This window comes from Pleurodeles waltl, chromosome 7 (assembly GCF_031143425.1).
Source record: "Pleurodeles waltl isolate 20211129_DDA chromosome 7, aPleWal1.hap1.20221129, whole genome shotgun sequence".
Classification (NCBI taxonomy): Eukaryota; Metazoa; Chordata; class Amphibia; order Caudata; family Salamandridae; genus Pleurodeles; species Pleurodeles waltl.
In genome coordinates, this window is record NC_090446.1 from 1,449,505,015 (window position 1) to 1,449,527,322 (window position 22,308).

Below are 22,308 nucleotides of genomic sequence, written 5' to 3' on the forward strand. Positions count from 1 at the left end.
AGAATACTTTAAGGACTTCTATTTACCACACAGAATTCATCAGGGATTTTCCTACTGCACACTATGTGATCTAAGCAGGTGGTAAATATGAGATAGCAGGTGCAGGAAAGGAGAGTAAGGTGAGGGGCAAAGGGGGTTTTAAGGAAAGAGGAGAATGCTGCTTGGCAAGGAGGGTCATTACATGATCTTCCTCACCTTTGTAGGGTAGCCAGGCATGAAGAAAGGACCATGCTACTACCAATTCCCAAGACAGTTTTAATGGCCCGCTTGCCTGGCCCATAAGATCTGGTCTATTGTGGATACATCTGGGAAATGTGGTGGCTGGAAAACATGAGAATCAAACTCCGCTCAACTTGTAAGTGGGGCATACCTATGAAGCATATCACAAACAGGTCAAAGTCCTGTCTAACTATGACTTTCTTCTGTGATTCTATAGAGGAGTACATAGATTGCCCCATGCACATTTATATAGCTCATTTTCTGCAACCAAACATTTAATTGTATGACAAATAATGTGTTCTGCATCAGCAACATCGTTACTCACCAGGAACGTTATCTTATCAATCAATGGTATCTTTAGCATATAACCTGCTGAAACCCTTACTCAAATCTAGACATAGACCACCTGACACACTTATTCTTAGTTAATCAAACAAATGGACTTAGTGATTTAATTTTTTATGATCTCCTCAACAGAAAATCACGATCAATAAGCATAACATATTCTTTTGTCCTCTTTTTCTAGCTCTCAACTGCCCAGCTAATAGCCACTACGAGCTTTGCACACGCACCTGCGACTTTACCTGTGCTGCAATGGTTGCACGTTCCCAGTGTACAGATCAGTGCTTTGAGGGCTGCCAATGTGATGACGACTTTGTCTTCAATGGGGACAGTTGTGTGCCTATGGACACCTGTGGGTGTGTGTACAATGGGATGTACCTGAAGGTAACTCTTGCACTGATTCTTTTATTTAAGGGTTTATGGGTTTGGTCAGATGTATGTTGCACAATGATTTTTGGGGGGTGCTAGTTATACATGTTAAAATATGGCCATTGAAGATTACTTATTCTGCTTTCTCCTAGTTAGGGGAATCCATTGTCTCGTCAGACTGCGAACAAAAATGCACCTGTGGTGACATTGGCCAGGTGCGGTGTGAGAAGGTGGCCTGCAGAGAAGATGAGGCCTGCATATTTAAGGACAGCAAGCGAGGATGCCACAAGCGGGAAGGACTGTGTACAATTACATCTGATGCACTGCTCACTACCTTCGATGGCCTCTCTGGGCAGGTGACACGCAGTAGCTCCCATGAGGTGGCTTCACTATGCGACCTCCACTCCGAGCACTGGTTCAGGGTTGTAGTCGATGTGAGATCCTGCTCCAGGGAGGAGGCTGCTGGGTCTTCAGTCCATGTGTATTTCCGTGATGCCTCTGTTGCTGTTAACCAACAGCAAGAATGTTGGGTAAGTTTTGTAGCAATTCAGTGATTTTATAATTGCATATCCATGTATCAAATATATGATCCCAGAATTGTGTCTATTTACATAGGCTCCATAATGTGTTCAGACTATCATTTAGAGACACAGCAACTAATTTAGAATTCAGCTGGTAGAATTTATTTCATTTGGATTGTTACCACTGCAAGACAGACTGTAAAAAACATTCTATCAGGGTGGAGGATGGGTTCCTCACAAAAGTGGTGGGAGGAGCCACTTGAAGGAGAATCCCAACAGCTGAAAGTTCCATCACTATTCAAAACAAATGGCAGCAATTTCACCAAATATGGTATGATATTTGACAGCAAAGTGAGGATACGTTGTCTGTGCCTTCTTATCTGGTCACCCCAATTTGCTGCAGTTTTTCCCAAGCACATGAGAGCCCACCACCATTTGCTGTGAAGTTTTTTTACAGAGTTAATCTGCAAGAAATTGTGGCAGGCAGTTTACACTACTGTGAGTGGAACTTCCACCACCATGTATGGTGAAGTGAGAACTAGACCTCGGGAGTCATGGTGCAGCCTGCGGAAGACTAAAATCGGCTATTATACTAATGGGGCCACAGATCAGGAATCTGTTGTTTATTAGGGGATTATCCATTTTAGGTGCTTTAGGTCGTACAGTCTTGATGACATCTGTACTGAATCCTCCACAGTTTAGAGTTGCTTGGTTTTCACTGGTGGCACTCAAGCGCTATACTCCAGAGGCTACTGGTATGATCGAGGATTTAGTCTGCGTGAAGTAAATTACCGCTTATCATGTAGTTTGGATACAAAAAGGGTTTCCCTCCTCTGTTTCTTCACACAAATAGGGAGTCCCCTCGTGATAAACTCATTTATCACTGGTACCATGTCTCTTGGAATGGGATATTGTGGTCAAAAAGTCAATGATTAAATGTTGATAAGTTTGGAACTCAGATATTGTATGACATATCTAATAACACTCAATAAAGGTCACAGCCCAGTTAAAGCTATATATTATGACTCAAAGTAAGTCTTAATTTACTACAGTGAAAATGTCCAACAGCAAGAATGAAGGCAGAAAACAGTAGAAAAATGAAAAGGCCTAACACCTTCTGAGAACAAAATTTTAAAGCATCAATCAATTAAGACTCTGTAGATTACAGTGGCATAGGAGTCTAAATGCACATTAAGTTGCAGGGAAAACATTGTGAATTGCAAACTCTATTCTGAATTCTTCAGCACTCAGTCCTTCTGTAGCTTCTTCTGTAATGGCGACTCAATGGAATAGTGGTGCAACATGAATGCTATATGCTAGCATGGAGGATATTGCGTTTCTTCCCATTGCACAAGCTTCCCAGATGGGTGTAATGAAGGACAGTTAGTAGGTTTGAGAAGAGCCAATTAGGAATCCGGCAAAAATGTCTCAAAGTACAAACAAGTCTTTGACACACAATCTCAAATGCAAACTTGAATTCTCTCTGACAGGAAAATATGTTTTTAGTGAGTTTAAGAACTGAATGAAAGTCATGTTCCTATGTCCATGGTAATGGGGTTATCAGGATCCACGGAGTGATGCAAGTGGGAATTGGACAAAACAGGTCATTTGTAAATACTACAACCAGCATTTCAGGTCACAATTCAAACAGTGAGCCTGCTGATGCTGGAAATAGGTAGGTACCCACAACAGGTACTAGAAGGTTATTAACTTCTAGGGCCCAGTATTTGGAGACATATGTCATGAACAAGAGGTCATGGTTGAGATTTTTAGGCTCTGAAAGCGTCCACGAGACAAGGGACATCCAGTGGTTCTCAACTTCACTGAGGAATTCAAATTTGGGGTGAGGGTCAGCACCCATCTTTAAAATTGTATTCACTCCAGAAGCATAGGTTGTACAGAGATGGTTAAAAAAATTCTAGAATTTCCTTAGTCAACACCATTCTAAGGAATTTGGTGAAAAGTGAACTCTCTAGTGCTCCTTTTAGGCTGGGAATACAGGTTCCCAAAAAGTCACTACGAGGAGGGCAGGGGCTATGCAGGCTCACAAAATGTAACTTCATTAAAGGTCTCCTCCACAATGTCGAATCTCTGAATACTCACAGGTCCTTCTGCTTGGCATATACACTGCAAAGTGTTCATGGCTGCTGGGTGAAACACTTCTTGAGACTTCCTCCATTACGGTCTTTCTTCAACTGCACCTGTATATTCAGCAGTTCTTCAGGATAAGAGCAGCATGACCACAGTGTCCTAGGATTGATCACAATCTTGCCATGACTATAGCAATAGAGAGTGCTCCTAACCTTGACTGATACCTTCTTAGAGATAGACTCCATGGTCCCTAAGGGCCAACACGTATCCAGTTCTAGGGGCACTGGTCAGAAGCTATGGGAAATTGTATACTACAATTAAAAATCAAGGCTGTGGACCTGACAGGTTAAGGAAATGTGTATTCTAGGCTGCATAGACCAACAGCTTTCACTCAACATAAACAGCATTTGACAGATGTCATGAGAGTATATATTGAGCCCTGCACAACCCCCACTCCTTATCCTTTTGAGGAGCAGTCATCATTGTCCACTATCAGCGGTGGTACAGCCAAGCAAAGGTTAGTCCTCTGGCTATCTACACTAGAGGTGCTTTTCACCAAATTGAAACACAGAAACTCCTACTTGAGAACTACTAGCATGTACAGTTCTGGAAAAACAGTTAAATAATCATTCATTATGACTCATCATCTCCCCAAGAACAAATCATGGCAGAACAGCTAACCAATAGACAACAGCCATCAAACACTGCAACCATTTCCATGACCACTTCCCCATAGCTCAGCTTCTTTTACAACAGCAGAGGGACTGTTTCATTTCACTAGCTGTAATCCATCAGACTAGTAACTATGGTATTACCACTGGAATTCACATTCCTGACCCATAGTGTCCAATCACTAAAAGTCACCATTTATTGGCTAGAGTTTGGGCCATTTATGGTGAACTTCTGCCTCATCACCCAAAATGACTTCTTGCCATTGGGACCATAGCTACAATTCTTTAGACATACATACTACTACGGAAAAAGCCACAACACAGCTCTACTATCATATAACATCTCTTCTTGGTAAACACCGGAGCATCTAACTGATGTCCTCATTAATCCTCTAGAGTCAAGCAGCATGATATACCCTTTTCTATTTCCCTATTTCTACAGCACTTAGGCTTCAGCATCCCTGCCAACTTCTCTCCATCAGCAATCAGACCTGCGTCTACCACTGGGTCTTATTACAGCACTCAACACAGTCCATCATGGTGTATTGCTGCACATGCCCTCAATATTCGTGGACATTAAGAGTTTAGGCCTGAATTGAAATCTGCTCTTTCCACGGGCATTCATAAGGGTCCCAGTAATGTATATAGTAACCTCAACTTCAATCTATAGAATTAACAAGTGATGGTATTTATAGGTCATTGTTGCTATCTTCAGCTATGGCACACAGAAAAGGTGGTATTATATCTGACGGGATGATCCGGTACATCAAATGTTGGATGGTAAGATTGACAGACACAGTGATGGGTGTGGACAGCACCATTCTTTTGGTTGACCCCACACTAATCAAGGCTAAATCCATCTTCGGTTCTGACACTAGGACTATCACACTAGGATAGAACTATCACACTAGGGATTCTGTGAGACTTTCTCTGGTCATTAAAGTTACAGTGCAATCCAATACATTAACAAATATTGGCATAGCCAATAAGTCTTGGCACTAAAAGGTAAAGCAACTGATTTTGCCAATGATTTTTGACAATCACACGAAAACATATGCATCAAAACGCATTTGTTCACATGCCAGCCAATCTGCCAATGTGGTTTCTATTTAAGAAAACAAATTCCAAGATCACTGCCGATGCTCAGGCATGTGTGTGTTATGATGCATATCAGCCATATGTGATTTACTATCGTAACGTGTCAGATGTGCATGTAACAAGGTACATAATTTTTTGTTAAGAAAGAAGTTAAAAGCATATGTTCATCAGTGCAAAAGAGGACGTGTTTTTTGGCTAGCCACACTCAGAGGAATCTGGAGCAAAAACCTACAGCAAGTCGAATATATTTGAATGCACCATCCTAATTTAAGGGGCCATGATGGTCTAGTTGTACGCAATGGAGCCATTTATTTGAAACTAAGAGAGGTGTCTACGGTGTGCATGCAATGGTGAATCCTTTAATTTGTTGTCAAATTTCACACCCAAGGGCAGTTCGTTTTTTTTTCTGCTTGCACAGACCATGCCACCAATAGCGTTTTTGTAACAGGGAAACTGTGGCTGCTACACCAGCATGGGCAGATGCTACACCTTCATGCGCTGCTTCAATTAATTCCAGCCATCAGCCTTAGTTGGAATGTTTTGGGCACTTAAGTGGTAGGAATATTTTGCCAGATATGCTTTTTGGTAAAGGGGTGCAGTTCCCCAAAGCATTAGCATCAGCCATGATGTCTTCATCTACCTCCATATGAGAACGAGTAATCGCAGCTACCGTAGCAGTCTTAACCGCAGATTTGGCTATTTCATCAGCCAGTTAATTCCTTACAATGTGTATTCCACATGCTGATGACTCAATGTACAAATGACATGAGCCTGAAGCAGACTGTGTGAGTTCTGCCACTTTTCCCCAAAGCACTGTATGCTTTGTAGTATTGCCTTTTGAGTCTCTTTAACCTATTTAGGTGCCAATAATGCACATTTTCATTAAAGGACTGGGCACAGTAATGCGAATCATACACTATCAGTGTGGAGAATTCTGGATCCTTGTGTTTTAGTGCCAGAATCAAAACTTTTAGTTCAGCCAATTGTGCAGTGCAATTCCCTAAGGAGTGAATGAAAGTATTTGAGGGTAGAATTCTCCATCCCCCATTACTCTGTATACAGCTGCGCAAGCCACTGAGCATTGGTGTTTGATGCCTGTTGTAGGCTGGGCTTCATGGTCAGTATTTATTATATATTTACACTGGTCTAGAGGCATTATGTTAGTTGGCATTGGGGTGTTCTCATTCATATCGGAGAAATTCTTGAGTTAGTAGGACAGTCAAGAACATAGGGGGTTATTACAACTTTGGAGGAGGTGTTAATCCGTCCTAAAAGTGACGGTAAAGTGACGGATATACCACCAGCCGTATTACGAGTCCATTATATCCTATGGAACTCGTAATACAGATGGTGGTATATCCGTCACTTTACCGTCACTTTTAGGACGGATTAACACCTCCTCCAAAGTTGTAATAACCCCCATAGTCTGCATTTGTAACTGTCAGGGAAGTGGCCCAGCCTATCCATCTATAACATAAGGCTTTCTCGCTCAGGAGGCTGGCCTTTGTGACAGCCTCTAAGGCTGGGATGGGAGTAACCACAATTATGTGTTTCCCTTGAGCCAGTGGTCTTTCCTTTATCACAGCCATATCAACTGGAGTATTTGTTCGATGATGCAAAACGCATTTGAGCATTAGAATATGGGTGCGATTTATATACAATCTGCACTGTGTCACCTTCACTGGGTAAAACTAGTGGCACCTGGTACAGATGACCAAATTGTTTTATTTGACACATGTATGTAAGTGTCATGCCGCGAGCATGTCAGTCTGTAGGGATCTTAGTATTTGTGTATGTTGTTTCCAATGTGTATTGGAAAAATCTGGTTGAATGAAATCGTACAAAGGTTTTATGCATTGTGCATAATCTGGTGTATATGTTCTGACAAAATTGAAGAATCCTAGCAAGGAGTGCAATTTTTAAATAATATTTGGTGATTGTAAGAGGGCACACTTCTCTAGGAAATGGTGTGCCAGGCTCTTTCCCTCACTTGACAACTCGTATCCCAAAAATAGGACACTGAGAAAAGAAATGTTTGTTTTTAAAAAAACAGATTTATAGCCATGTTCAGCAAATCCCATAACAATACAATCTACAATTGCTAGATGTGTGTTTAAGCCATCATCCATTAAAATATATATCATCAATATAGAACAATGCTTCTGGATCATTATCATGCAACATTGATGTTACTCGGGGAGCAAGCAACCCAGGACTGTTCCTGTACCCCTGAAGGAGCAGACAAAAACGGTGCTAAGAGACAAGCTTGGAAAAAGTGGTTGCTTCCATGCACTATATTTTGGCAGGAAAACCTTTTGGAAATATCCAGGGTTGTTTCATATTTTTTACGGACAATATTGTTCATTAGAGCAGTACTGTGTGAATTCTGTATTGCAAATTTGTGTGTATGACTGTTTAGATGTTACTTTAAGGCTATTCTATATCAAATCGTTATTCATAGGCCATACACAGTGTTCAGGTTCTACCTGGTACTCGAGCTGTGAGAGAATTTGTTTCACATGAGCTTTCACTTCATGTTGAATTTGTGGTTGCACATGCAGGGTGGACCTTATGGATATTACATGATAAGCCAAATCCTTATCGGAGCCTATATGGTTGTGGTATAAAGCTGGGGCTTGTTCAAAAGCCCATTCTGTGGCATACAATTGTTTTACTTCTTCAGGAACCAGGCCTGAGAAAGATGGTAGTATTATGTCTTCCCCTTGTGGAAGTGTTCTGGCAAACTCAGGTGGCTAATCTCTTTAAACCAAAATAATCTAATGGCTAAATGTTACATTTTCCCAGAATATTACTTTAAGTGTGCGTGCTATGTCACCCTCAATTTGTATATTTAGTTTGCATAGTCTGTCTGGGGGTGACCTTCTGATCTGCTTCTATAAAGTTTTTCACTACTTTGGCTTCCAGAAACTCTTTAAGAATCTGGCAAACTATTGTGACCTCTGCTACACTGTCTAGCAGAGCCACTGCCCACGTCCTGTTCTGAAGTGGAGTTCTCAATACGTGCAGCATCTTTTGCATAAATTCCCACAACCTTCTTCTTTTTTAATTGGGGTTTTTGCTGAGGAAGTTTCTCTGCCTATTTTATGCTGATGTCTGACAAGCGTAGTAAGTCGTTTTTAGTTTCACATACTCTTGTTGTCTGCGCTCTGACCACCCTGCTCTCTTAGGCCATTTGTCAGATGAGTCCTGAAAGGAACAAGAAGGGCGTTATCAGTGTACTGATACTTGTCAGGCTGTTTTAATGTAGCATGAAAATATATAAATTATAAAGTTTGCCAGAGGTCCGTGGTTGTGGAGATTCTGCCCGGGATTTTACTTTATCTTTATTTTTTGTTTATCCCTATGGTTTTTAGAAGACTTGGGTGTTTGCTTGGTATTGTCCTTGTCAGAACAGCTGTGGCTTATTTGGTCTGGCCTTCAAATTATCTCAACCTATAGAGGTATAGGTGTTCTCAATAATTTTCAGTAATTTATGCTCCTGGTCTGCTGCCGCGACCTGCGCAAGTCTCTGCTGCTGCTTCCCCTTTGATATTTTGTAAAATAATTGAGGAGACTGTGGCAAAGTTGCCAATTAATTTCAACCCCAAGTCAAGGGTGGTGGCCGCCCCATATTAATTTTGAATCTGTTTTTGCGCCTCGGGTAAAACAGCTAGTGAAGGTGTAGCAATAATTATGGTATAGACTGCAGCAAAGACTGTACCCCAGGTGGCACAGTCATCAATTGAGGGAACCCCCCCAAGTGGCAAGCACATGGTTTACCTTGGTCCCATATATGGAAACACTGGTTAAAGTTGATTTGTTTGATAGTTAATGGGTTAATCCAAGGTGTAGCTAATTGTGGTTGGACAGCTTGAAGAGCCCTCGCTGGAGCAGTTGTTACGGTGTGCATAACAAACTGAGATAAACATCTGTACAGTTTAACTCAATTATTTTATAGCGGGCAGAAAGCACCCACAGCTAATTTCCTTATATTAGAAAATGGTTTGTACCCAGCTAGAACTGGCCATGTGGCCCAGTCATTACTGAGGGGACCCAGTCTAATGTTTTCTAAAACTTGTGGTAGGCCGCCTGGGAACCATTTTGATATTCCTCATATGTATGTATGTGTATGCTCTGTATTGGCATGGTGTGTTAGCCTCAGTGTGTATGTGGAAAGTGTTTGTATTAGCATTAACTGCAGGAAAAGTGACCCATGAGTAAAATACTTCAATTGTGTATGCATTGTGAGTCTCAACCACAAATGTAACATCTCCACCCCCAATTTACATGTGTTGTAACAGCATGCTGGCAATTAGCAGGAATAGTTAGTGCATTTGCCATTTTGATTTATAGAAATCAGAGAGAGAAGTACTAAGGTGGAGTATCCTTTTAAATGTTCAAGCTTGAACAATCTACAAACAAACATAGGTACTTCTTATAATGCTCTGGGATATTTAACCCTAATACCATGGACATCTCAATTTAAGGTGAATAGGGGACCTTGGGCACACACAAGCAAACTACTCAGGAGACCAGTTAAATAAGTACCTGACCTATAAACGCTGGTGGCGCCATGTTATACAGTTCCCACCAGTATAACAGGAGTGCCTATTAGGATGACAGAACTTCAGAATGTGGGGACTGAGTCCATCCACCCCATCAGAGACTATCGGCCCAATTCCTGGCTGGCTTGGATCGTCTCACCAGAACACCTAACATTACCAGAGTGGAAGGTGGCTCCCTGTACATGACACTCTGATCCCCGACTAAATCACAGAAACAGATCTTACTTTTTTGTTGTCTTACTCCTGCATGCCCAGGGTGAACACAAGAGAAACATGAAATACGTTTTCAATACATTTATTGAAACAATCATAGGTGGTCATTACAACCTCGGCGGTCTTTTAACAAGACCGCAGAGGGACCGCCGTGCTGAAGACCGCCAGTAGTGGCGGTTTGCCGCTCGGCGTATTATGACCGTTGGCTGCCCTCTGTCGTTTTTCAGACAGAGAGGCGCCAACAGCCATACTTGCGGGCGGCGGGGAAGTGGAGGTTGCTCCACCTCCACTGCCACGCCAACAGAACACCGCCCAGCTAATCACGTCCTGTGATTCTGCGTGGCGGTGTTCTGTTGGCGGTGTGGTGTCGGCGGAGCTGCCCCCATGGCTCCCATCCCCTCCCGGCGGATCGACGGAACAGGTAAGTCGATCGTCCGTTAGGGAAGGGGGTGGGGGGTGTTGTGTGTTGTGTTGGTGCATGGGGGTGTGCGTCTGTGTATGTAGGGGGGGTGTGAGTGCGTGTATGCTTGCGGGGGTGTTGCGTGTTTTGGGAATGAGTGCGTGTATGTCTGTAGGTATGTCTGTGCGGATGTGTGCGTGAATGTGGGTGTACGTGTCTGACTGCGTGTGGATGTTGGCATGTATGTCAGTGTGTGTGCGTGTATGTGTGTTGGTGGTGCCTGCGTGCGTGTCAGGTGTGTATGTGTAAGGTAATGTCGGGGTCGGGGTGGGGAAGGGGGCCCTGCCACCTTTGGGGGGTGGCAGGGTGGTGGGGGATGCAGGGGAGGGAGTCGGGGTGGGGGTGGGGGGTGGGGGAGACCCCTATCAGTGCCAAGGAAGGAATTCCCTGGCACTGATAGTGCTTACCGCCATGGATTTCATGGCGGTTCCTACCGCTGGAAATCCACGGCGGTCAGCCGGGTCAAAATACCGTCTGCGGTATTGTCACAGCCGCCGGGCTGGAGACCCAGGTCTCCAGCCCAGCGGGCGGAACGGAGAAGCGGCGGATGACCATGGCGGTAACCGCCATGGTCATAATACTCAAAAAAAGACCGCCAGCCTGTTGGCGGTCTTACCGCCGCTTTAACACCGTCCGCCAGGGTTGTAATGACCCCCATAGTCTTGTATAAGGAGAATGAGCTGTGATAATTAGGCAAACTAAACAAAGTAATGTTATCAGCATTATAAACATGGTAAAGAGAACAAACAGTCCGCCCATGGCAAATGATTTCTAGATATTTCTACAGTTACTAACCCTATACTGAGATCATATTGAATGTACCTTCTGCCTTTACTTGATCTAAGAGGATAGCCCTAGCCCATACCCCATACCTTAAGAAATTAATCAGGAGTAGGCCTGTAGTGTAGATGGCAATCCTTTCTGCAAATTGGAAGATCAATGGCAGCAAAGCTGCAGGTTGAACACAGCATTCACCCTGAGACGGTCGTGATTGGAGTGCCCCTCTGACCCCTCTGGTTCAGTTGATCATTTATATAATCAACGCCACACTGTGTTAGAGGCACAGCTCAGATGCAATGATAAGTCTAGATTTTAGAAGCTGTTGCCATGGGCAATGAAAGCACTAAATATCTTGCACTGTGTTTCTAGCCTTGAGCAGAATGTACAGATTACATGTCAAGAAAGGCTTACTAAACAAGCAAATTGTATAATGTATTTTTAGAATAATATCGTGCAAGCCTAAGCGTGTAAAATGTCACTGCTAAAAGGGATGTCAGCTAAAACGTTTATAATGTAAAATATAAAACAAAGCTAAAATGGAGAACAAACCTAGGTCCAAAAAGGGCCCAGTATCACTTTGAGGCTGCCTGCCCTCTTTAATAAAAAGTAATTAAAAATACTTTTTAATTGTGAAGCAGAACAGGGTTGGAAGTGGGGAAAGTGAATGTGCATATCAGTGACAAGAAGGTAGAGGAACAAAGGATGGAGAGAAGAAGCACCTGCACTCCCATGGAGCGCTTCCTGAACAGTAAAGAGGCAAATGTTGCCTTTTAAATAGGCATATTTATTGCCTATGCCAATGCTTGCTTGCTTGCATTACAGAAGGTAAATTCCAAAATGGTTACCAGTGTGTCACTGGCTACCAGGGATGCACTGTAGGACCATCATGGCTCTCGGTAACAGAATAGCCCGGGGCGTGGGGTGTTCTGCTGCAGATCATAAATTAGGTACAATGGCACAGCTGTTTTTGGGATCCAGCACTAGCCTATCAGGATAAACTACAAGAGACCATATGATTTCATGTGAGTACAGTGACTGCAGAGGATGGGAAAGTGGCTTTGCTTTAAAGTCTTTATGTTACATGTTGAGTAACACAGGTCAAGGCATATAGGGGGTGATTCTAACTCTGGCGGGCGGCGGAGGCCGCCCGCCAGAGTTCCCCCTCCAGAATACCGCTCCGCGGTCGGAAGACCGCTGCAGTGATTCTGGGTTTTACACTGGGCTGGCGGGCGACCGCCAAAAGGCCGCCCGCCAGCCCAGTGTAAAACAACCTTCCCACGAGGACGCCGGCTCCGAATGGAGCCGGCGGAGTGGGAAGGTGCGACGGGTGCAGTGGCACCCATCGCGAATTTCACTGTCTGCAATGCAGACAGTGAAATTCTTTGTGGGGCCCTCTTATGGGGGCCCCAGCAGTGCCCATGCCACTGGCATGGGCACTGCAGGGGCCCCCAGGGGCCCCACGACAACCCATACCGCCATCCTGTTCCTGGCGGGCGAACCGCCAGGAACAGGATGGCGGTATGGGGTGTGTGAATCCCCATGGCGGCGCAGCGAGCTGCGCCGACATGGAGGATTCAAAAGGGCAGCGGAAAACCGGCGGGAGACTGCCGGTTTTCCACTTCTGACCGCGGCCGAACCGCCGCAGTCAGAATGCCCTGCCGGGCACCGCCAGCCTGTTGGCGGTGCCCCCGTCATTTTAGCCCTGGCGGTCGACGACCGCCAGGGTTAGAATGACCCCCATAGTGAGGTATTCTGATGTGGTTTGAGAGGTCTAAGCAATGGGTTACAATACAACCTGATACAACTCACAATTCCAAGGTGTCTTTCCATTCCAGATGTACTCTGTTAAGAATGTGCAGGACCGAAATGTGTTGATTCATGCTGTGAGCCAGATATACACAACATGAAATGTGATGCACTGACAAGGAGTGTCACATGTGCAGTACCTGTATGGAAGTCCAGTGTGCAAGATGAACAAACTCACCTTCCAAGGTGGCTCCTTCATACTCCTTCACACAGCGAGCCATCTGGGAGAGTATCATGATGGACCTTGCTGGTGTAGTACAGAGCAAAGAGCCTGTTATGTACCTACAGTGAATTAATTTAACTTGATATTTCTCTGAGGTTTCTGACAGAACAGCTCAGAAACAGAAAGGGGGAAACTTTGCTCAGTTTCCTAGCAGTGCTATTTGAAAATAAAATACTAACTCAGAGAAATATAGGGTTAATTCACTTGATGCACTGCAGACTCGTAAAACCGGTGCTCGGCTCTGCTTTGAGCCCATGATAAGGTCCCTGGGGATCCTCAGCTTATGCTGCATGTGGTAAACTGAGTCTAAGGCAGCAAGCAGCAAGAGGGTTGTGTGAACACATTCAAGAACCTCAATCAGCTAGACAAAAACGAGTATTCCATTTACATCTCTGGCTATGAAACCTCCAATTAAATCTCTGGGTGTTTAAGTAAACAACATTCATAGCTGCCAAGTTTCTCTAGTCACATATGGGTTGGAAATGGCTTTTTCTGCAAGGTTCCCCCAAATGTTTTTGCCTTTCTCCTCCTACTTTTCTGACCCTCTTTGTGTTGGCTTAGGACTCTGGAAACATTACCACTGCTAATCAGTGCTAAAGTGCATGTGCTCTCTCCCTTAAAACTTGGTATATTTGGCTTGCACCTGTTTGGCATATTTACTTTACCATTAAGGGGGTTATTCCAACTTTGGAGGAGGTGGTAATCCGTCCCAAATGTGACGGATTTACCACCAGCCGTATTACGAGTTCCATAGGATATAATGGACTCGTAATACGGCTGGTGGTATATCCGTCACTTTACCGTCACTTTTGGGACAGATTACCACTTCCTCCAAAGTTGGAATAACCCCCTAAGTCTCTTGTAAATGTGTATCCCATATGCCTAGGGCCTGTAATTTGAATGCTACTAGTGGGCCTGCAGCGCTGATTGCACCACCCACAGAATTAGCCTTTCAAACTTGTCTCGGGCCTGCCACTGCAGTGCCATGGTGCACATTTTACTGCCACACTGACTTGGCAATTCAAACTACTAGGCAAGGCTTAAACTCCCTTTTTACTACACCTTAGTCACCCCAACAGGAGGCCTTAGATAGCTCTATGGGCAGGGTCCTGTGTATGTAAAAGTTAGGACATATACTTTTATATTTGACATATCCTAGAAGGGCTAAACAGCCTTTTTTGTTCTTTACTATTGTGAGGGCTGCTCCTCTCATAGTTTTGCATTTGGAATTCCCTTCTATATGTCTAAGTGGTAATTTCTGATCTGTGAGGATTAGCGTAGGCATGTTTGGGATGTTTGGAATGGTAGTGAAAAATCCTGCTTACATTTTTTTAGAAATGCCAGTTTTAGAAAGTGGGCAATTCTCTGTGCTTTTAACACTAGGACTTTGCAGCCTGACTCCAATCCACATCTAGGGCAGAGTGACAACTACACTTGGTGCATAATTTCCAAATAGCCACAACACAGGAGAGGCTGGGTGTGACAGAAGAGGCATCTGCATATTGATAGTCATCCTGGGCTGGGGAGAGGGAAGGTCTTTCACACCTTACATGTCAATAGGCTGTGTCCTGCCCTCAAACAATGGGCTGATTACTCCTAATTGATGTCTGGGGACAGGGCTAGGTTGAAAGGGATTGTGTTTCACTTCTACTTGTTGCCCTGCTGCCAGCTGCCCCCCTGACTTTCATTGGACTAGCTCCAGTGTAAATGCCAGGAGAAATCGCCTCCAAAAGCTTCTGGTGTGGCTGTGTAGGTCTACTTGCTTTCTGCACCTCTTCTGCCCCCAATCTCAGAGCTCTCTTGGAGGCTTGCCTTGTGACTTCCAAATCAACATATGGAGAATGTTGTGAATGGCTCCGTGCCTGGTTTTCCAGTGCGGGCTGCAGCATATATTCTTGGAACCGACCCGCACTTGGTGAGAGCTTAAGTTTGTGACCAAGCACACAAGGAGATCTTTTTTGCGCTTGTTAGGTCACGGTGGAACAGGAGGAAGCGTGACGTAATGTGATGGCTAACAGAAATGTTCACGTAGTTATAATGCTTGGGGAGGGAACTCAGCACACAAAGGAGGGACATTTCACAAAATGCGCCAATAAAAATTAAGCATTTAAGACAAGCACAACAACGAATGAATAGCAGAAGGGGGCGTGGTTAGAAGCCCACAGAGAGGTTACAACAAGCTAGAGCACTTGTGCGCTCGACCCTAAAAACAGACAAGACTAAGCAAATAATGGACCTGGTATTCCTGCACCCAGTTTTTAAAGGTGTGGTAACACCAAACCTTTTTTTACCTACATGAAATTCCAGCCGGTAAAATCAGTTTAGACTTTAGCTGCAACAGAAGCCAGTCTTCGGACCCCAGGACCGCCTGACCTTCTTGGCAAGAAGAAACCATGCAATACTGTCTCTTGTCAGAACACTTCTTCCACTTTCCTCTCCTATACCCCACTGCCACACAGACACACACACACACACACACCGTATTCCTATTCACTGTCTCCTCAGCGGTTAATGGGTGCATGGATTTAGGAATTCTGGCAGTTTTATGGTCGGTAGTGTACAATACATATTGCTATTAACAAAATAACATAAAACAAAGGGAATAAAGAACTACTTTCCTCATCAGCTGCTGAAATTGTGCACATTTGTGAAATGTTCTAAAAAGCTAGCAACCACCAACTAAAAATTATGGAACCTCGGGTGCACTCATCATTTAACTCCTGCTTCGTTCACAAGAGAGGGGGTGGAAAGACTGCTCAGGTCTGGACATCATGAAGGCAAACAAGGATTGAGAAGCACTCCCTTGAGACATGGGAAATCTTAAGGTCAGAAGTTCCAATCCCAGTGAATTCATCTATTTATTATGGTGTGCATTTAACCATAAATCCTTGCAATAGTCAGGTCTATGTAACTATTTTAGTGGTATCTTCACTTAACATTAGGCAGCTACCTTGCAACATGAACCCTGCCCAAGGGAAAGTGCGATGATTAATCTTTTTTTATGTATCTAAAGATGTGGAGAAAGTGTGGACACTTTAGTGAAAGTTTTACTGTTGTAATAAAGTGCAGCTGCATGGGATGCTGGTTTTATGCAGTTCATTTCAATCTAAGAGCAAATAAAAAACATTAGAGCATGTGGTGTGCATACAAAGTAAGAAAGTGACAGACTGTAGTGAAAAGATATGAGGGATAGAGGGGACAGACTAATGGTGCAAAACGTTTGCAGTCAATCAATAATGCAGTGGCTAAACTGCTGACTGCTACACTAGAGATCTCGAATCTCAGTCTTCCAACGTGCTGCGAAAAAAAGTGTGGAGAAAGCATCTTCCGCCGACCATGGTCAATTACTTAGGGGGTCATTACGACATTGGCGGGCGGCTACCGCCACCCGCCAAGCGGCCCCCAATGCGGCCGAACTCCCGCGGCCCCCATTATGACATTCCCACTGGGCCGGCGGGCGCAAACCAAGTTTGCGCCCGCCGGCCCAGCGGGGATGAGGCCACAACATAGGAGCCGGCTCCTAATGGAGCCGGCGGTGTTGCGGCCGTGCGACGGGTGTAGTTGCACCCATCGCGCTTTTCACTGTCTGCTATGCAGACAGTGAAAAGCTGGCCGGGGCTCTGTTAGGGGGCCCCTGCACTGCCCATGACACTCCTTTACCACCGGTGCAAACCGCCAGAAACAGGCTGGCGGTAGGGGTGTCATAATCATGCAGCGCTGCCCTGGCGGATTATCACCACCAGGGCTAAAACGGCGGGAAACCACCGGCCCCGGCGGTGCGACCGCGGCGCTACTGCCGTGGTTGTAATAAGGGCCTCTGTACCGCAGTACGGACGCTACATTACACCTGGCGGTCTCCGACCGCCAGGGTTGCAACGACCCCCTTAGTGTTTTGTGGAGATCCAGAGATCTGGGAAGAGCTGAAAGGATTGCTTGTCAGCAGTTGAAGGATACCACACACGCAATCCAACCCTGTGAGTCTGAAATGCTGCTGGGCGGGACAAACAAAAGAAGAGGTAGGAGAGTTATCAAATAAAGAACAGATGACTGCAATAATAAAACCATCCTTTAATGAGCGAGGTATTGACCCAAATCCCACTCAGAGTGTATGCTATTATTCTAAATAGTGAGTGTGCCAACATAAACTTGTAGATTAGATATAAATCCTAACAGTTATTTTCTGGCATCTACAGCTAAGGTCTGTAGGTTAAATTTTGATACTTGTGTAAAGAGGCTATAATAAAGTTGAGAGGTTGGAGAATACATTAAAATATTTTCAGATACTAACTTTGAGAGTTCTCAAATGCTTACAAGTAACAACTCTGATTGAAAACTGTTGAAAATGAGTAGAACTGGCTAATTAGAGAGTGTTATAAAAGTTCACGAGAATGCAATATCTGCAGAGCTTTGGCAAAACCTATGGCAAGGTTTGCAATACAGATTGCATAAAACGCATTTATAGTCTTTTGGTGAGATGGTATTGCAGACCTTTAATGTACTTTGAAATAACAGTTTGCCTAAAACCGTGGGGCAGAAAGTTATTGGATAATGTTTGAGTTTGTGCCAAAATATATTTAGAGTTTTATGGTGAGAATTTTAGTGAAAAATAACATCCAAGGGTACTGTCTTTGTAAATGTTTATGAAGTTACTTAGAATATAGTGCTTTCTACTTTTAATTTATTGTGTAGATTTTAAATAGACAGTTTACACAATCAAACAGCTCTATATAGAAGTAATGGAGTCTATCCATCCAGGCATCTATCCATCTATCTATCTATCTATCTATCTATCTATCTATCTATCTATCTATCTATCTATCTATCTATCTATCTATCTATCTATCTATCTCTCATATTAATTGTGATGTTATATGTAGATGAAAAGATGTATAATAGAAGGGGAGAAGGTTGGGACAGCTTATCTAGTGGCAATAGGTTAATCTTTATATGGCATCTGTTATGGAGTACAGCAGTGTAGGCTACAGACTGCTAAAGAGGTGTACAAGTTGCATGTTGCTGAACTGATATTCTTGTCCTTGCTTTCTAGGTGAACGGGCAGCAGGTAGAACTCTCAACCAATGTATCCAAGTCCATCACAGTGTCTATTGTGGAGGATGGAGTGATAATTGAGCAGGCTTCCAGAGTGAAAGTCCACCTCAGCTTGAGCGGTGAGGTGTCAGTCAAAGTGAGTGAGACAATGGTCAACGCACTGTGTGGAGCTTGTGGAAACTTCAATGGAGAGTCATCGGATGACCTCACGCTCGTGGACAGAAAGGTTGCTGCTGATATATCAGAGGTCATCAAGTACTGGAGAGCCCGAGACTTCTCCAGCTGGTAAGCATTGTTTTGAAGATAATTTTGGGCAGGATTTATATTCGGTTTTTCCTCCACATGCCAAACTGTATATTCCAGTATACTAAAAATGATGGACGGAGTACTTGAATTAATCTCAGCCACTTCTAATTACTTCAGCCACATCCCAGTCCATCATTATTTTGTACAACATGCCATCTCAGTTTGGACCCATCTATATGTAAAACAGTCTTGGCCCTACTCCAATGGGAACAGTTCAGCCAGATCTGCCAAGCAAGGCCCTCGTTGAACAAAAAAACAAGCAACTCACGACTGGTTTCACTCTTACTCTTGACTCACCAGCCAGGTATAGCTTGGTCCCAGTGACGCACTGTGCACAGGACCCATGGCTGTTTCACTCTTTTAAGTGTTGCACAAATACTTTACACCTCTCCTTCCAAATTAAACTGCCTGAGCTTTGCCAAGCTACCAAAGGGTGAGCACTGGTTAATGTATGGTGTATATCTGACTTACCCTGAATAGGATTGTGGTTCCTGCTTGAAGAGGGGGAATACCTCTGCCAACCAGAAACCCAAATTCTAACAGATAAGATAAAAGTAGATTGGTTCTTTATGTGCTGGAAGTAGGGAAGTTTGCAAAAAGTGTCTAAGTTCTAATTTCAAAAGGGACTTTGCCAACTTCAACATATGTTTGGGTTCAGAGCATATACAATGGACAGCAGTACCCCAGTGTGAAGAGTCTAAAAACAGAAATTAAGGGGCATATTTATACTCCGTTTGCGCCGGAATTGCGTCGTTTTTTTAACGCAATTTCGACGCAAAACTAACTCCATATTTATACTTTGGCGTTAGACGCGTCTAGCGCCAAAGTCCATGGAGTTAGCGTCATTTTTTAGCGTGGACACCTACTTTGCGTTAATTATATGCAAGGTAGGCGTTCCCGTCTAAAAAATCGACTCCGAGGCATGTGCGTCGGATTTATACTCCCGGGCAAAAATCACGCCCGGGAGTGGGCGGGTCAAAAAAAATGAGGTACGGCCGCTTTTGCGCCGTTTTTTAGCGCCTGCAAAAGGCAGGCGTTAAGGGACCTGTGGGCTCTGAAAGAGCCCAGAGGTGCCCTCCCATGCCCCCAGGGACACCCCCTGTCACCCTTGGCCACCCCAGGAGGACACCCAAGGCTGGAGGGACCCATCCCAGTGACATTAAGGTAAGTTCAGGTAAGTGTTTTTTTTAATTTTTTTTTGTGACATGGGGGGCCTGATTTGTGCCCCCATACATGCCACTATGCCCAATGACCATGCCCAGGGGACAGAAGTCCCCTGGGCATGGCCATTGGGCAAGGGGGCATGACTCCTGTCTTTGCTAAGACAGGAGTCATGTCAATGGGGGTTGGGAGTGAAAAAAAAATGGCGCAAATCGGGTTGAGGCGAAAAAATTGCCTCAACCTGACTTGCCCCATTTCTTGACGCCCAAGCCCCATATCCCCCTACGCCGGCGCTGCCTGGTGTACGTCGTTTTTTTTAACGCACACCAGACGGCGCCGGCGGCTAACGCCGGCTAACGTCATTCAATAAATACAGCGCCCGCATGGCGCTTCAGAATGGCGTTAGCCGGCGCTAGTTTTTTTGACGCAAAACTGCGTTAGCGCAGTTTTGCGTCAAAAAGTATAAATATGGGCCTAAATTCAGTGAAAATGGGAGGGTAATTTTCCCACAACTTCCAAATACAATATGGTTACTTAACTACTGTCTTGCATTCAGAGTCTTGCATTCCTATTTATTTTGAGGCACCAAAGTAAATTAATTTAGATACAATAAGAATTTCATACAATGGTGCTTCGAAATAAATGGAACTTTGTTGCGGATGAATGGCACCATTAAGAGATTATTTTGCAGAAACCCATGAGCAACAGGAATAAACTTCCTCAATACCCTCAAAATATAGAGATTCAATTACTATTTAATCATAATTATTTTTTTTTACCAAAAAATTGAATGGGAAATTTGGCGTCAAAACTCCATAATGCCATTTATATGGGGAATAGGAACAACTTATATTTAGGTGATATGGCATTGCTCATGTTTAGGTATGAGCTTATTAAATGCTATTAGTTATTAGATGTAATACCACTCAAGGTAGACCACAATAACCACAAACCAAGCTTAGAAGTAGATATTTTGCAAAATTGTCTTTCCTGGTGTTTTAAATCTTATTTTGTTCCTCTTTCAGCGATGTTTAAACACATCCATCAGTCAATGCTGTACCCTCTGACGATCTTTCATCTTGGTGGCAGAAGTGAGTTCCTGGGACTCTTGGTGTTTATTTTTCTCAGAAACCTGGATCTAAAAGACAAATAAGTATATAAACTGCAAACTACTGAGACTGGAGGTGCTCCTCAAAAGAGCTGGGGCATGAAGTGGTAGACGTCCATGGTCAGGATAAGACAACACAGAAGCAAACAACTTGATGGCACACCAGACCATCCTGGGCATATATTCACTGCATGGCTTCCATCTTTACCCTGGCTTACTTGTGGTTGTTTTCCAAGGATGCTCAGACGTTTTTTCAAAAACAAACAAATACTATTTTATTCTGCAATCACCTTTTTTCTATTACTGTCTTTGCTCCCTGTAGAGTTTTGAATGTTCTCAAAATATGCACAGTGCCTCGTTTTGTGTAGTTCAGACATTCTATTCTTGATTATTCCTAACAGGAATTGTCAATTAAGATGTTTATCACTGCATATCTACCTCTGTACTATATCCAAGCTCACGTTATCTTTCTCAAGATGTGTCGATCACAATGGGCCGCAATGTCATAATGTGGCCTTGCCAGTGATTTGTACTGGGTTAATACAACCTACCTTTTCCTGCTGAGGATTTCGAGACAATCGGATCTTGTTGTGGTAGACAGACACAAGAGTGAGGAAAATTAGACAGAGAGAATTGGATCAGCAGAACGATGGTGAACATGGCAATAAGTTGCAGCCATAAGGGCAAAATGGCAAGAATCAGGTCACGCAGCATGCCACTTTTTCTAGACAACAATAAGTTGTCTACATCAGCCACTTAGAGATGAAAGTGACAGAGAGAGATTTTCTATTCTCCAAGAATACAAGGTGGAACTAAAAGAGTCAAAGATGATTATGGAGTGAGAGGGAAAATCAAAGAAAGGCCAAATTGGAATAATTTCATAACTGTGGGACAAAACAGCCTTAAATGTGGTAGCAATTATAGCACTAAGGATGTTTTCATCTACAGTGTTTTCTCCTAGTTTTTATACCTGACATACAAAACCATGTTTCTCAAATAAATTACATTTTTCTTGGCCTTTTGTAAATGTTGTTTTTGTAAAAATGTTGATGCTAGTGGAGCAAAGTCCAAGGAGGCCCATTGATTTCAATGGGTGCATCCTTTTAACTCCTGCTTTGAGCAGGCATTAAAAATGATGCCAAAAATGGTGCAATGAAATCTGTTAGATTTCTTTGCACCATTTTTCAGCCCCCCTAATGGTGGAATGGCTCCTTTGCATGCGTTATGCCTGGCGCAGGCATAATGTGGGGTAAGGGTTTGCATAGAGGCGCAATGCATGCATTGCACCACTTTTTAAATATGGCACAGTGATTTTTGCTTTGTTGA

At 43.7% G+C, this 22,308-nt stretch overlaps 1 protein-coding gene across 1 annotated transcript in view; it reads left to right on the forward strand.

Annotated features, from left to right (window-relative positions):
* Positions 1–21,997, forward strand: part of LOC138246473 (IgGFc-binding protein-like) — a 292,884-nt gene extending 270,887 nt beyond the window's left edge. Inside the window, exons 26-29 of the mRNA XM_069201110.1 lie at positions 746–945; positions 1,083–1,460; positions 18,406–18,692; positions 20,900–21,997. Coding sequence (XP_069057211.1) covers positions 746–945; positions 1,083–1,460; positions 18,406–18,692; positions 20,900–20,909 — 875 coding nt within the window. The 3' untranslated portion in view covers positions 20,910–21,997. The remainder of the gene's footprint in view (positions 1–745; positions 946–1,082; positions 1,461–18,405; positions 18,693–20,899) is intronic.
* Positions 21,998–22,308: the final 311 nt, after the last annotated feature.